At 46.4% G+C, this 15188-nt stretch overlaps 2 protein-coding genes across 3 annotated transcripts; both read left to right on the top strand.

Moving 5' to 3' along the window:
* The first annotated feature begins 989 nt into the window (after positions 1-989).
* On the top strand, positions 990-10881 carry ALDOB (aldolase, fructose-bisphosphate B). Of its 2 annotated transcripts, XM_018072860.1 has the most exons (10): positions 1006-1117; positions 7084-7092; positions 7319-7440; positions 7724-7935; positions 8450-8504; positions 8687-8847; positions 9047-9130; positions 9600-9774; positions 9913-10112; positions 10367-10881. In XM_018072860.1, the coding sequence occupies exons 3-10, from the start codon at positions 7329-7331 to the stop codon at positions 10460-10462; spliced, it is 1095 nt and encodes a 364-aa protein (XP_017928349.1). In that variant the 5' UTR covers positions 1006-1117; positions 7084-7092; positions 7319-7328; the 3' UTR covers positions 10463-10881. The 2 variants fall into 2 exon arrangements, with proteins under 2 accessions (XP_017928348.1, XP_017928349.1); XM_018072859.1 differs by lacking the exon at positions 7084-7092 and having other exon boundaries at positions 990-1117.
* A 1538-nt stretch (positions 10882-12419) lies between these two features.
* Positions 12420-13798, top strand: MRPL50 (mitochondrial ribosomal protein L50). The gene is made up of 2 exons (XM_008923697.2): positions 12420-12520; positions 13308-13798. Exons 1-2 carry the CDS (start codon positions 12432-12434, stop codon positions 13702-13704), a joined length of 486 nt encoding a protein of 161 aa, XP_008921945.1. The 5' UTR covers positions 12420-12431; the 3' UTR covers positions 13705-13798.
* The last annotated feature ends 1390 nt before the right edge of the window (positions 13799-15188 follow it).

Genomic DNA, 15188 nt, shown 5'->3' with positions numbered 1-15188 from the left:
GGCTAAAGGTGTCACTGCATGAGCCAAACAAACTGAGAAACTACGTCATTCCCCAGGCAAACACTGGGTCTTTGTGGTAAAAATGTGCCAATGTCCAAGGTTGCTGTGTTGTTGCTGAGGGTATGATGTTTGCCTAACAGTCCCTGCGCTGCTCTTCCCTCCAGGAAAACTGACCTGCAATATGGAATATGGGGGGAGAGAATAAAACAAATAATCAACCTCCCTGGGTCTGGGGAATAGCTGGAGCATGGTTTCATGTAAACTGGAGTGCTAATACACTATTTATACAGCATCAGTATTTTTCACAGAAAAATTTTGCTAAGCAACTGAGAAGTTTGTATGTCATTGCCATGTGGGTGGATGTTTCAATGGGATTTTGGTGGAAAATTTGGCTTGCAGTTGTGCACCTCAATGTGGGCATATTTTGTGTGATGACCATCATTCTCACGCATACACTGGGTTACAGAACATCAGAGCTTGCTGTTTTATTAACCCTGATGCTGTAGCATCACATTTTGCCTTTCCACATACTAACTGGAAAGGGAAAATATGTTTCCATGCTAAATTTTCCAGTGAGGAAGAGCAGTGTAACACTTATGAAGCCACAGAAATGATACCAGCTCATGCCAATTAAAGATCTGTTGCATTGTTTCTGTATTTTGTTTTCTACTCTTCCTCCCTGCACTGAGTAGTTTCCTAAGTATAAGCTTTCAAAAGATCTAAACCTAAACACAAAGCTATGCCCAAGATCCCTGTTAACAATTTCCACAGTTCCTCTTGCACTTCTTTTCGGTCTGTTTTAGGAGGAGGAGGAATAATTTGAAATAACTGGAAAACACCTCCATTTCAGTGCATGGTAAATGGCCTTATATATACACAGGGGAGGGAAAAGGGAAGGAACAGCAGGAGAATGACCCGGTCCCATTGGAGGTGTGCGGTGGTGGTCTGATAGCCAACGACAGACAGTCGGCCTGGGGAGGGAGGAGGGACAATGAAGGAGAGGGGGTGGGAAGCTGTCAAGAATTTTATAAAAGTTAGTGATTAGAAGGACTGGGTATCTTTGCCTGCAAACACCTCACCAGAAGCTTGTAGCAGCAGAGGCACTGCCTACAAAAAAGTAAGTATAATAATTTAGTTTCTAAACTGTAAAGGTGGTATGTATATCAGCAGCTGAGACCTGGCATGTTTATCTACACTGGGCTTGGAAAGTTGTTCTGATGGTGTTTTTATTTTTTTGTTCCAGGAACAGCTTGTAAGAATTTAGCACTCAGCCATTCTGCAGTGGTCTTCCAAAGTGACCTATTTGTTGCTAACACTGGCTTTCTGACTTAGCTTAGTCACTCAGAACTCCTGGAATAAGTGAATCCTTAGTCTAAGGGGACTAGAGCAATATTATACCTTCATTGCTTTCTGTTGCTTTGTTTTGTATTTGGTTAATGCTTGTGGCGTACCCAAATTTATGTTTTGCAAGGAGAATAGAGAATGACTGCAGAAGGCAGCTGGTCCTGACAGGCACCAGTGCTGACAGAACTGTAATTATGTTGTGTTCATTTTTCAGCTTCTTCTGAAGCATTAGTGCAGTAGTGTGGATAAGATCGTTTGGCAGGGGGGTGTAGGATGGTCTGCAGTGCAGGAAAACAAAACCTGCTTTTGCATTAGGCTGTAACCTCTCCAGCTGTGAAGAGACAGCTTCAGGAAATTGCTCAACCAATAAAAATCCTCACTGAGTCTGTGATCCTCCATCACATTCTCAACATGTTCCTAGAACCCAAAACTATTTTTAGCCCACTTGAGACCCTCACCACTTCCCCAGCCAAGACTGCAGTTCTCATGCAAGTCTGACATCATTTTATTACCTTCTCTGAGAACAGCCCAGCCCTGAAATGGGGGTACATTTGCTCAGAACTTGAGTGTGGCTCTGAGGCTAACATGGGAGTCAGGACAGGAGATAGGATGTTGAACCAAGGTCCCTAGACAGAACTTGAAGATAGTAAAAAAGAATTCACTGAAGAGAGTGAAAAACAACCAGGCAGTTTACCATCAAATATGCCCTAAAGGACCTATCGAGATGGTGAAATAAGTATGTCAATCAAAAACATTTGTCCCTTTTTCTAGGTGACAGAATTCTAAGTATCTCTTTTCATCCCTTACTCTTGAAACTTTTTAGAACCCAGAAATGAAATTTTGCTATACTAAAACCATCACTGTCAATGCAAAGATGATGGGGGAAACATCCTGTTCTTTCCTCAGAGCTCCTTCCTACAAACAGGAGGCACTGCTTCTACTTCGACTCCTGAAGCAGATACTCACAGAGAGTCACAGGGTAATTCAGGATGAAAGGGACATCAGAAGGTCTGCAATCCCACCACCTCCTGCCCAAAGTAGGGTTAGACATGAGATGAGACCAAGGTGTTCAGGGCTTTATTCAGATTGCCTTGGCAACCTTCAAGGATGGAGACACCACAGCCTCCTTTTCAATCTGCTCCATTGCTGTCCTAACAGTGAAAATTTTTTCTTCATATCCAGTCCAAATCTCTCTAGTTTCAGCTTACGCCTGTTGTCTCTCACTGTCCCTGCACATGCCACTGTGAAGAGCCTGTCTCTGCCTGTGCAATCATCACTCTGTAGGTGCTGGGGACTGCTGAGAGGTCCCCCCAAAGCCATCGCTGTCTGAGGCTGAACTGGACCCATCTCTGCAGACTTCTCCTCACAGAGCAAGTGCTGCAGCCCCCAACCCTCTTGGTAGCACGTGTAGAACTGACTTGCTTCAGTTTGTCATGTCTTTCCTGTGCTGCAGGGACCCAACACTGGAGGCAGTACCCAAGTGTAATCTAAAGAGTGCTGAGTCAAGGGGAATAACCCCTGTCCTCCTCTAGGCTGGACTCCTGCTCACACAGGATGCTTGGGCCCTTATTGCTGGCCTCCTGTTCAGCTCAGTGACTGACACGGCCCTGGGCCATCCCCAAAGAGCTGTTCCCCCATCCCACTAGTCCTGGAGGGATTGCTGCCAGGGCTCTGTGCCCCAGGCAGTGACTGGGCATTTGTCCTGACTGGACTTCATGAAGCTCCTGTTGGCCTCTTCCTTCCCCCATCCAGGTTCCTCTGGATGGCTACCCATCAAACAAGTGTATCCATGAGTCCTGCCAGCTTGGTGTCATCGGCAGGTTGGATAAGGATGCGCTCTCTCAGCAGGACGGGGTCAGGCTTGCCCAGCAACTCATACCCACCTGTTTTCACAGTGCCCGAGTAACCAGACTTACTGAGGAACAGCTCTTTAATGGAGGTCCACAGAGAAGTGAGGCCAGTAACTTGATTTATCCACTGCAGTGAGAATACAAGGTGCCTAACCCATTACATGTCTGTCTCTCCCAAGCATACAAGTGTAAAAGAGGAGTAAATCCAGTCAGGTCAACACTGAGCCTACATGAAACAGGCTAAACTTTTGAATACTCTTCATTCTCCCTATCAACTGTATTTATCCATTTATATGTTCCACATCTGCTTCTTCAAACCCTGCTCCTTGGAAGCAGAGTCTTTTGTGTGCAGAGTTTGTATTGCTGACTGTCAGAGATGGAGACACCACAGCCTCTCTCTTTATTAGTAATTGATCAGGAAAAGCTACATGCATGAGATACAAACTGTAGTTTGAGAGTTTGGTCCTGCACTTTTGGAACCAATTTTATAAGAGATGGCAATGAAGAGACCCAAGAAAAAAATTTACAGATTCTGATCCAACCTTTCCCATCTGCAAACCAGGACTCAGGTGAGGTTTTTTGTAAGATTAGAAGATGTCACTTGAACTGTTTGGAAAGAAAAGACACCAATGGAGTATTAATGTTTCTAAGATGACCAGGAGGTAAAATGTAACATTGTTCCTTCTGCTTTTTGTCTTGACTGCTCTTTGGGTCTCAATATTATCAGGATACAGTGCTTGTGCTGATATCCATGAAGATACTTCCCCTCCTCCTTTATGGTAGCTGATTAAAGCATGAGATTTCATGAGTAAATATTTACTTTTACAACTGTTCTATCCCCTTTCCCCTACCCTCACCTCCTGCTGGCCACCAGCTGGGGACTGAACAAAACTTTGATTGCTTAATGAGCTGCTGGAACCTGACAAACACTCCAGATAGCCACAAAACTGGTTTGTTTTTTATTTGGTTTTGTGGTTTGGTTTTGTTTTGCATTCTGCGTAGTTTTACTGTTTTGTGGGTTTTTTTCTTCTAATTTTAGAAAAAGCTATGTAAGCAGTTACTACAAAGAGAAAGCATTGTATTAATGCAATGTAAAATCAACATGAAATCACTTGAGCTTCTGACACTTAGCCCACAGCCTAAAATGGGTAAATAAAAACAAAAATTCTTGAAAAACTTTAGTGGTGGGACAACTCCCATGTATTGTTACTGATATCACAGCTCATTTGAGCATTTTTCTTCCTGGAAAAGTTGACAAATTAAACAGATAAATAAGGCAAACAGACAAATTTGTTCTTAGAAGACTGAAATGAGCTGTGCAGCTCTGGCAGCCTGAGCACAACTGTTTTTCCTCAGGACCTGTGAGGTGACATATCCAGCTCTTTAAGGGGAGACGTTAATGTTTCTGTGGATGTGCTAGGAGCTTGCTCTTTACAGGGTAGCTGTATGAAACATTACTGAAGTGTAAGGCTTCTCCACTCCCCTTTAAATGCTCAGAGCAGGACCTTACAGCAGAGACACCCTTTTTGAATCCAACCATGAAGATCCTCAGAAATTATGCTCCTCATGAAAGAATCACAGCAAAACAAAATCCTAAATCAAGGAGACTTGAACATTCTGCACCTTTGAGCTATTATTAGGTTTACAATTGCTCTTTTGCTCTCATTTCTCCATCATTTCAGCTAGAAACATTGTGCCTTTTATTCATCCTTGTAGCTCAGCAGGGTAGCTGGAAACCACTCACCAAAGCCTTAAAGATAATTTTGGGGAGACTTTTGGCAAAATTCCACCTACTCCTTCACACTCAATGAGATCCTCGCATAGAAACTGGAACTAATCTGCTGTCTTCCAATTCATCCTTGTGGAACTACACTGTATGGTTTCAGCTTCTCAGAGTACTCACTTGGAGCAGCATTATTTGCTGAAAGCTTGTATTTCTGTGCTTCTGTGCTTTGCAGGCTGGCTTCGAGTGATAACTGTCTCTTTGTTATCTTTAGGGAAACACTGGAAATAAGTAAGAAAGAGCAGACATTAGTCTCACTGTTTATTGCATTGCTGGAAAGAAAATGTGCCCATAATAACATGACTAGAGCAACTGGTGGTCTTCCAGTTCAGGTACAGGGATTAAAGATTACCTGGATACACCCCCTGGTGCTGCAGCACAGCTCCAAACTGCAACTCTAAAATCCCACCCCTTCTTTAGAGATTCATTAACTTTGACCTTGGACAAGATCATACTTTTGCCAGGTCACATTTTTCCAGTCTTTTCCACAGATACTGTGAACCACTGGAGTGATTCCTCATCATTTTGCAAAACCACTTATTTAACAGTACAGTGGTTTTACCTGAAGTGCTCACCACCCAACTATTACAGTAATCATAACAACAAGCCAATTTCCTCTTTGAGATATATCTGACACAGACAGCAGGTGAATGATAAGGAGGGTTATAGGTGAACTGAAGTAGCTATGCAGCATAAACCATAACTTTTCAAGTTCTTCTGAGGGGGCTGAACAGGCTGAGAGCTGGGAGTGATGGAGCAGCGGTCAGCACAGTAGAAGGATGTTTCCCAGAGCTCTGGGCACAGCCAGATACACAAAGAGAGAGGCTCAGATGAGCTTCCTTCTGCAGGAACACAGCAAGAAGGCATTTCAGCCCTTGGGGAGGGAGAGAACTTTCCCTCATTTGACTCAGTCTTCATCACGCCCTCCTTCAACTCCCCTCTAAACCTGGAATGACTCACCTTTGATAATCTGCATAGGAAAAATTCTGGTCTCAGCTCACAAAAAGGTAAAGACATCTGTACACTGCATCTGGCTGGTCTGTACTGGCAGACAATGCCATTTGAATCTTGCATGATTACATTTCCAAAGTATCTTCAGCTATGAATCAGAGACATGGATTTGTAGCTGCCACCTGACTTGTGATGGCATGGTTGCCAGAAAATGTTGGCACCATTTGACATGCTGTACAGAACTCTGTACCCTATCATGAGTAGCAGACAGATTGTTTATCGTTTCTCCCCATTCTGCCTTTCAGCAGGAAGAACAAGGCAAGGATTCCCTGGTGACATAGCATCTGTGTGCAGGGAAAGAGGAAGCAGGACTTGGCTGCCTAATGCTTATATAGGGAGAAATATGTGCTGGCCATCTCTGTTGAAATGGGAAATGGCATGTTCTCACTCATCTCTCGTCTGACTTTGGGAGTAGAAAATGCAGACAGTGTCCAGAGCCCAGCCCTTTTGGAGGAAAACTTGATATTGGTGATCTTTTGTACTATTGGGGATCTTTTTGTTTTTAATTATTCACCTTGTGGATTTAGCACCCACTGACAAAAACATGAGTGTTGCTTTAGCTATCACATCTAATAAATTGAAGGAAGAGAGTCTTTCTGGTTTGAGCTCACAGGCTTATACACACAGAAAAGTAACTTGGACAATTTAGATGATACTAGAAACTGTAATTTAATGGCATATAATCAAAACTTTAATAAGGCCAAGAATTTTGTCATATCAAGACAGAATCTGGGATTTCATATGCTGGGTATCTGCAGCTGGTAAGCCTCTGCCACAGCTGAAAAGATAGAAAAGAGGAGTGAATCCTTCTAAGCCCCTAGATCTTCTATAGAGGAAGCAATTAACTGCAATTCTGAAAGCAGCCGTGGGGAGGAGAAACACAGAGCAAAGCAGGAGGGTGATGATGGAAAATCAACTACTGACAACACAGGACAGAAAATGGGAGAGGGACAATGTTAGGAAATGTGTAAAGTAAGCAATGGAATAATTGGCATTCTACTTATGGGAACCAAGAAGTGTCCAGAGTCAGCAGTTTGCATACTTGTTACTTGGTGCATGTTTTTATTACAGACTGACCTTCCTTTATTCTCTCAGCAAATCCAGGTAAAACACAGAGTCTTTCCCACTTTGGCTATGGAAGGATGTGGCAGGATGTGGCTCCCACACTCCTCTCTTCTGGTTTTGCCAGACACACCAAGCCAAGAAGAACTGAAATGGATTTCTGGGCATATGCTTAAGATAACATGGACCAGACAAGCACCAAGAGCCCTCCAGTGGGGTCTCTGATTCACAGTCTCCCCCAGCTGGTAACAGTAATTCTCTTCCACAGATAAGTCAACATGACCCACCAGTTCCCAGCGCTGACTCCAGAGCAGAAGAAAGCTCTTTCAGACATTGCTCAGCGGATTGTGGCTTCAGGAAAGGGGATCCTAGCTGCAGATGAATCAGTGGGTTAGTTCTGCTTATCAATCAGTTAGCAGCATCCAAGAATTTTTTCTTTTAATTTTGCTGCATGTTTGAAACCAGTGAAGTAAATGAAAGACCCTTAAAAACTGAGCAGTTGTCTGAGCAGAAATAGCCAGTCTGGGCTGCAGCTGTGACAACAAAAGCTTACAAACTGTGGGTTGGGAAGGGAAGCTCTAAATCAAGATGCAGTTCCTTACTACACACTGGGACCAAGAGGAGGCCAGCCAAGCCTGAATCCTCTTGGTCTGGCCATTGTCCACCTCACTAGGTACCATGGGGAACAGGCTGCAGAGGATCAATGTGGAGAACACAGAGGAGAACCGCCGAGCTTTTAGAGAGATCCTCTTCTCTTCAGACACTTCCATCAACCAGAGCATTGGGGGAGTCATCCTCTTCCACGAGACTTTCTACCAGAAAGACAGCAGTGGAAAGCCATTCCCAGCACTCATCAAGGAAAAAGGCATTGTGGTGGGAATAAAGGTGAGTACCTGTATTGGCCTGACTGGCATCATAACCCAAACCCTGTTTGAAGAGAAAATTTATATATGGATCTGCACTTTCTCCTGAAAAACACTTTTTTTTGGTGTGTAGTTTGTTTTAAAATGACTAGAAGATCTCGACCACCATTCTCTGCATTGCTTTTGTGCACATTTGCATTAGACACAGGAACTTTTCATGCACCAGCTCCCATTTACTCACCATTCACTACAAATAAGTCCCTCCATGCAGTAACCCAAATCCAGTTCTTTCTGCATCTAACAGAGCTTTCAAGCTATTGTCTTCTGCCATCTACACACTGCCCCTTCCTCTGATCCAGCTCACTCCTTTTCTTCACCTTTGCTCCAGCATTTCCCTCCTTTGCATCCTGAGGATGTTCAGCCCCACACTTTACTCACAGTCAGCCTGCAAAGGCAAACTAGCCATGGGTAAGAAGATAAGGAGGAGACTTATTCCCACTTCTCTGTAACCCTTCCTCTTTTTCTGATCTCCACAGCTGGATAAAGGCACAGCACCTCTAGCAGGAACAAATGGAGAAACCACCATCCAAGGTAAGGAGAGATCTAAGGAGCCTAAGCTACAACCTGTGCAGCAAAAGCCATGGGGTGACTCCACTGAGGCGCAGCCTTGGCTGGTGTCAAGGCACTAGTCAGAGCTCTGAGCTGAAGAACAGCTCTCAGAGGAGCTCTGAGCTGAAGAACAGCTCTCAGAGGAGCTCTGTTCCCCCCTGCAGGGCTGGATGGGCTGGCTGAGCGCTGTGCTCAGTACAAGAAGGACGGCGCTGACTTTGCCAAGTGGCGTGCAGTGCTCAAGATCACCAGCACAACACCCTCCCAGCTTGCCATCCAGGAGAATGCTAACACCTTGGCACGCTATGCCAGCATCTGCCAGCAGGTACCTGCCCTCCAGCAACCTGAGATGCTGCTGCCCCTTCTCACTGTTCTCTGTGATGACACACTAGAAAGGAGGATCTCTGTGAGGGTTTGGGGAAGGATGAGGAGAAAGGACAGCACGGGAGGAAGAAATAGCACCAGACAACAAGAACAGTTTTTCTTCCATAGCCCTAAAGATTTCCCTGTGTTCCTTTTCTTAGCATGGCTTGGTGCCCATCGTGGAGCCAGAAATCTTGCCTGATGGAGACCATGATCTCCAGCGCTGCCAGTATGTCACAGAAAAGGTAAGGGATTCCTTCCCCCTCACAAAGATAAACTTTGTGCAGTTTGTGCTCACAGAGCTGAAAGAGATTGGACCAAAAAGGGACTTCATAGCTGCACCACAAATATGAGCTGCTTACAGACAACTAATGAGTTAATAGCACATGCAAGAGTATAATCCATGCTTTTGGACTTCCACTGGACTGATGATATAAGCATCCTCAACCTCAAAAAAGATGGATCAGGAGCAAAACCAAGTACTGCACTTTCAGTACCTCAGTTTGCAGGGACAAATCTAGTAAATATGAAGAGTGGTATCCTGGTCATCTCAAAAGCAGTGGTATCTCCACAACTGCAACCCCTGAGATAAATTACACATCAGAAAGCAGAATCCCATTTGATTTTGTTACATTCCCAAAGAATAAACTGTCCTGCAGCTGGCTGAGGTAAAGGTTTGAGCAGAGGTCTGTATGCAATCCCCCTGTTTTCCAGGTTCTGGCTGCTGTCTACAAGGCCCTGAATGATCACCACGTGTACCTGGAAGGGACTCTGCTGAAACCCAACATGGTCATGGCTGGGCATTCCTGCTCCAAGAAGTACACCCCTCAGGATATTGCCATGGCAACTGTCACTACCCTCCTCCGTACTGTTCCTGCCGCTGTTCCCGGTGATTCCTGACTCATTCCTATGTTTCCATTCCCACTGTCACTCTTGCCGGCCCTGCTCCTACCTCTGGTGTGCAAAGCTCAGGGGTTGAGATGGCTGGAGCAGTCCATTTCTAAGCCTCCAAACCTCCTTCTTGCAGGGATCTGCTTCCTGTCTGGAGGCCAGAGCGAAGAGGAGGCTTCTGTCAACCTGAACGCCATGAACCAGTCCTCTCTGCCTAAGCCTTGGAAACTGACCTTTTCCTACGGGAGGGCCCTGCAGGCCTCTGCCCTGGCTGCATGGCTAGGCAAAACCGAGAACAAGAAGGCAGCCCAGGAGGCCTTCCGCAAGCGGGCGCAGGTATAAGGCTCCCCCCTCCGGTAGCGGGAAGAGCTGCTCCCCATGAAGGGAGACCTGCTGTCACCTTCCAAAGGCTACTTTGATCCCTCTCCTCCTGGTGCTTCACATTCACCAGGGGTGTTACTCTATTGTTTCTGCCTTGGTTAATTGCTTGATTATTTCTTACTTGGTTGCTCCCACTGGTTACTCTTTGCATACCTGCTGTTCTTATGCCACACTGACTGTTTTCTCCCTCCTTTTGCTTTCTTTTTCAGATTAACAGTTTGGCTTGCAGGGGACAGTATGTCCTGTCTGGGAAGACTGACACAGCTGCCACGCAGTCACTTTTCACTGCCGGCTACACCTACTGAAAGTGCAGGAGCCTTCCTTCCTCCTGTCCCTTCTCACAAGGTGGAAGGTGTTCAGAAATGAAAGAAAAACGTAGAAATCTAATTTCCCTTTACCCTACATCAAGCTGGAGATAAAATGGATAAGATTTCTCTCCACCCTTCACTCCCACAATTTACCAAGGGGATATTCTTGTTTCGTTTGCACATTTCAAGGAAAGAGAATTCTTTCCAAACAGCAAACAACAGCTGCCAATGAGTCATGAACCCACTCTCCTCCCCAGTCTGACACTCAATCCCTGGAATAATAGGCAGATTAAGTAGTTCCCTGGCAATTCAAACACACGCCCTTGCCTATTACCACATTTTGCAGCCAAAATCTTGAATTATAAAACCTGACTCTGTATTCAATCATGGCAATAAAACAGTAATTGGAAAACTAATCTCTACCTCACAATTCTCTTTTTTTTTTTTTAAATAAACTTTATAGTGTTTGTCACGCATATTGTGTCTTTGCAAAGATTAAAAAAAAAGTGTTACAGCTGGTGAGTTTGGGAAACCCAGAGGATATCAAAGGGGAATAATCCAATAGTGACACAGCTGCAGAGGTTAATCCCGCTGAACAAAGGCACAAAAAAACTTGAGAGGTGTACAAGGGACTCTGGTCACAGACAAACAACTCTTCCTTCAGAAGCTTCTCGTGTCCCTGGAGAGTCATGGTTGTTGGGATGAGGCTGCACCAGGGTTGCACAGGTTGGGTCAAGGCTGTAAAAAGACTGTTTTTCCAGTGGCATTTGTCACAATAATTAACATCAAACATGCAGGAAGGCATCTTGGCCTGCTCTGTTGGTGTAGCTTGGATAATCAGGCTGATGTTGCAGGCTCACTGTTTGACCCTAGGCCTGTTGCTATGTCCCTGTTAAAGATACAAGATTTGTGAACTAAAGTACAGTTAGATGATTGTCATGAAAAAAAAAAAAAAAGAAAAAAAAAAGGGCATAAGTGGCAAAAACAGCAGACCAAGGTTATAGAAGAGCATTCTCCTGGATGCACACTACACCAATCAACACTGAGGCCTTGGAGCAGCCCCCCAAACATCCAGGGCCAGGCTTCCCAGAGGAGCTCCTGACCCTCTAGGGTCATCCCACTCTGCTGGCTGCTCCTCCTGGCCACAGGCACTCCCTGTTCCTGCCTACAACTGGGAAAACATGTAAAAATCACTGTCCTGTAAACACTTCCTGCTGTCCTCTGTGTCAGTAACCTGTCACAGGGGCAATAAGCAGCCAAACTCCTTCACGTGGATCCAACCACTGAGTAATTAATGCTTGATTTAGACTGTCCTGATGGTGAATGAAGAGCAAAACTTGCCAAAAAAACTCCCCGAAGGCCAACACCAGCATCAGGAATGACACCCCTTTCCTGACTTGGCTGTGGTTGTGCCTTCACACACACAAGCTCAGTGAAACCTCTGCTCCCCACAAGCAGCATCCTGCTGATCCTTTGATCCGTGCATCACGGGATCAACCACGGAACGGTTTGCACTGGAAATGACCTTAAAGATTCTATTTTTCCAACCAGATACAGATAAAACCCCTCTGCTGTGGGCAGGGACATCTTTCACTAGTCCAGGTTGCTCCAACTAGTCCGTGGACACTTCCAGTGGTGGGGCATCCACAGCTCCTCTGGGCATCCTGTGCCAGCGGCTCACCACTCTCACAGGGAAGAATTCCTTCCTAATCTCCCCTCTTTTAATTTAAAGCTGTCCCCACTTTTTCTGTCACGATCTGCTAGTGTAAAAATCCCCTCTCCCTCTCTGTTACAAGCCCATATGAAGCACTGGGAGGCCGCAGAAAGGTCTCCCCGGAGCTTTCTCCCGGTGGGAGTCGAGACCTCCGAGACACCCCCGCGCTGAGGGGGCGGCCATGGGACTACATTTCCCGTGAGGCTTTGCGGGGCGCGGCGGCTGGTCGTCACTGCGGCGGCGAGAAGGAGCATGGCGGCGGTGCGGGCGCTGAGGGCAGCGGGGCCGGGGCGGCCCGGGCTGGGCCCCGCGGGGCTCAGAGCCTTCTGGGGTGTCCGCAGGTACCGCAGGGCACCAGGGGGTGGCATCGCAACCTCTCGCGGGCCGTGGAGGTGCTGGAGGGGCCTCGGTCTTACACTCCCCCCCACCGAGCGCGTCCCTCGGGGTTGTGTCCAGGCAGCTCCTGGATGTTTTTGGGGAAGGAGATCCAGCAGGTTCTATGGGAATTAAGCGCCCATCGAGGCGCACTGCTGGCGGGCGGACGTGATGGTGGTGGTGCAGGGTTGGAGTCTAGTGCTGTCACCTGCTTTTTGTTAGGGGTGGGAAAGGAGGGATTTCACGGGAATGTAAAATGGTAGTTCCTGTGCAGCGTTTTAGGTGAGACCATGCGTGGATTGTTGACTAGAGTGTGGCATATGAGCAAGTCAAGTTTTGTAGTTAAAACTAGTGATGAATTTTTTTTAAAATTTTTTTTTTTTTTTTGGTACCTGGGCACTGATTTTTTTTTTTTCTGTAGTAGTGGTTATTTTCTGTTATCCCTTTTGTTTAATTAATTTTTTTTATTCACATCAGATTAGAAAACGCAGTGGTAACTGGGAAGACAAGTAATTACTCTGATTAAAGTGTTTCCACACAGCCCAGTGAGATAAGGCGAGTGGGCGGGTGGTGGCTCTGCAGAGGGAGCCTGTGTGGTGAGCAGCCTTTGGGGAAAACCGCCAAACCCTGTCTGGTTTTGTCCCTCGTGGATAAGGACACTGTCTGGCTTGAGCCTGCTTTAAAACACCTTGAACAGAATAGCACTCTGAGCCAGCCCAGAGGTTGAAAATGCTTCTTTTCTGGTGCCAACAGGAAGGAGGAGAAAGAAGTGGAAGTGGAAGCGGGGCTCTCTGAGAAGGAGGAGAGGAGCAAGCCCAGCCTGCTGTGCCCCCCGGCGCGCAGCCGGAGTTACCTCCCCCCGCAGGACCTCCAGGGCCGCCTTGAGTCCCACGTAAGGGAGGTTTTTGGGTCCTCCCTCCCCCAAGACTGGGAGCAGACGCCCCTGCAGGACAACAGGCTGAAGTTCCGGCTGCTGGCACGGCTGGCGGTGGAGCTGGGACACGCTGTGCCCAACTCCCAGCTCCACCTGATGCGCTGCGCCCGGGATGTGCTGAGTTTTTACCGCACCCCCATGAAGGATGCAACCAAGTTCGATGAACTCGCGGCCGCAGAGCTGCCGCCGAACCTGAAGATCATCTGGAAGCAGTGAGTCCCACCATGGACCTTTCCTGCAGAGCAGCGGCAGAGCCACCTCCTCGCAGTGAAACGTGTGAATTTCACTAATAAAAGTTCTCTGAGTCGTGCTCGGGTTTTTCACTGTTGTCTGTTCTGCCCTTTTTTCCCTGCAGACCAGGAGTGTGGGCACTGACAGCTGCTCCCTTGCATCTCTGGCTCCAATGGGGATAAACAGGGGGGACCAACTCCCAGTTCCTGCCCTGCACCTGGTCTTGGCTGGGGTAGAGGTAACTTTCTTCCCAGTGGCTGGTGTGGGGCTGTGTTTTGGATTCATCCTGATGCAGAACACAGGGTTGATAATATAGAGATGTTTTGTTTTCCACACTGGGGAAGAGGCTGGGGTTCATGGGAGGCTGGGAGAAGACACAGCCAGGACAGGTGATCCAAATGGCCAAAGGAATATTCCAGACCATAAGACATCATGCTCAGTGCATAAAGTGGGGGAAAAAAGGAGGAAGGGAACGAAGTTTGGAGTGATGGTGTTTGTCTTCCCAAGTAACCACTGCTCTCCTGGAGATGGCTGAATACCTGCCTGCCCATGGGAAGCAGGGAATTAATTCCTTATTTTGCTTTGCCTGTGTGTGTGGCTTTTCTTTTACCTATTGAAGTGTCTTTATCTCAACCCACAAGGTTCCCAGCTTTTACCCTTCCAGTTCTCTCCCTGATCCCACTGGTGGGGGAGTGAGCAAAGGGTTGACTGGGGCTGGGCTGGCTGGGGTTCAACCTGTACAACCTCCTAAACTTGTCTTCAGTTCTGAGCTGTATGATGGGGTTTTTGTGTATGCATTTGGGCTGTGTCAGGAACCACATCCACCTCTGCCACCATGACCAGCAGGGCTGACAAACCTGGGGAAGGAGAGGGAAGGTGAGCCATCCTTATTTTTTTTTTGTCCTTGAGATTAAAAATAAGAGCCTGTCAGCAATAAGGTTTGTAAAAGGTGTCATCTTAAAGTGAAACTGCTTGTGCTGCTCAAAATTGCTACATGAAAATAGGGCCAAGTAAAATTGTGAGATCTCTTAACTCAGTAATAGTGAACTCTCCAACAGCCCTATAAAAACACCTGCCATCAAAGCACCTTGTTGAATTCTTCAGTGTCTGTTAAAAACCCTATTTTTTAATTTTTGTGTCTCCTCCTAATAGTTGTTAGTTTTTCTTATATGTTACCTGTATGTTTAGTTTTTCTTCCCGTCTAACTGATGATGCAGGTCTGCTGTTAATCAGAGGAGGCAAACAGAAAAGTGAGGAAGACAATAAAATAAATACAACAGTCTGAGAAATCTGTGGTACTTCATGAATTTTGATGAAACAGGTTGTTTCCAATGAGGTTAGAGTCTGTATGTGTGATTTTTTTTTTTTTTCTGGGAATGATCCAGGAATGTCGTGGTTACAACACTCACTGCCCTCAACCCTTGCTCCCCCAGTTTCTTTCAGCAGACACCCCAAGCACACTCAGGCAC

Source organism: Manacus vitellinus, unplaced genomic scaffold, assembly GCF_001715985.3.
Source record: "Manacus vitellinus isolate BGI_N305 unplaced genomic scaffold, ASM171598v3 scaffold_23_pilon, whole genome shotgun sequence".
Lineage (NCBI taxonomy): Eukaryota > Metazoa > Chordata > Aves > Passeriformes > Pipridae > Manacus > Manacus vitellinus.
The sequence above is the reverse complement of the archived record's forward strand: the minus strand, read 5'-3'. Positions and strand labels throughout refer to the sequence as shown.

What these genes read in the sequence shown, in the direction of transcription:
- ALDOB (XM_018072859.1), top strand. Translation starts at nt 7,329, where the DNA reads ATGACCCACCAGTTCCCAGCGCTGACTCCAGAGCAGAAGAAAGCTCTT. An exon ending in TGTTCCTGCCGCTGTTCCCG is followed by an intron (nt 9,775 to 9,912) that starts GTGATTCCTGAC and finishes TCCTTCTTGCAG; the next exon opens with GGATCTGCTTCCTGTCTGGA. An exon ending in CCTTCCGCAAGCGGGCGCAG is followed by an intron (nt 10,113 to 10,366) that starts GTATAAGGCTCC and finishes TTTCTTTTTCAG; the next exon opens with ATTAACAGTTTGGCTTGCAG.
- MRPL50 (XM_008923697.2), top strand. Translation starts at nt 12,432, where the DNA reads ATGGCGGCGGTGCGGGCGCTGAGGGCAGCGGGGCCGGGGCGGCCCGGG. An exon ending in GCCTTCTGGGGTGTCCGCAG is followed by an intron (nt 12,521 to 13,307) that starts GTACCGCAGGGC and finishes TGGTGCCAACAG; the next exon opens with GAAGGAGGAGAAAGAAGTGG.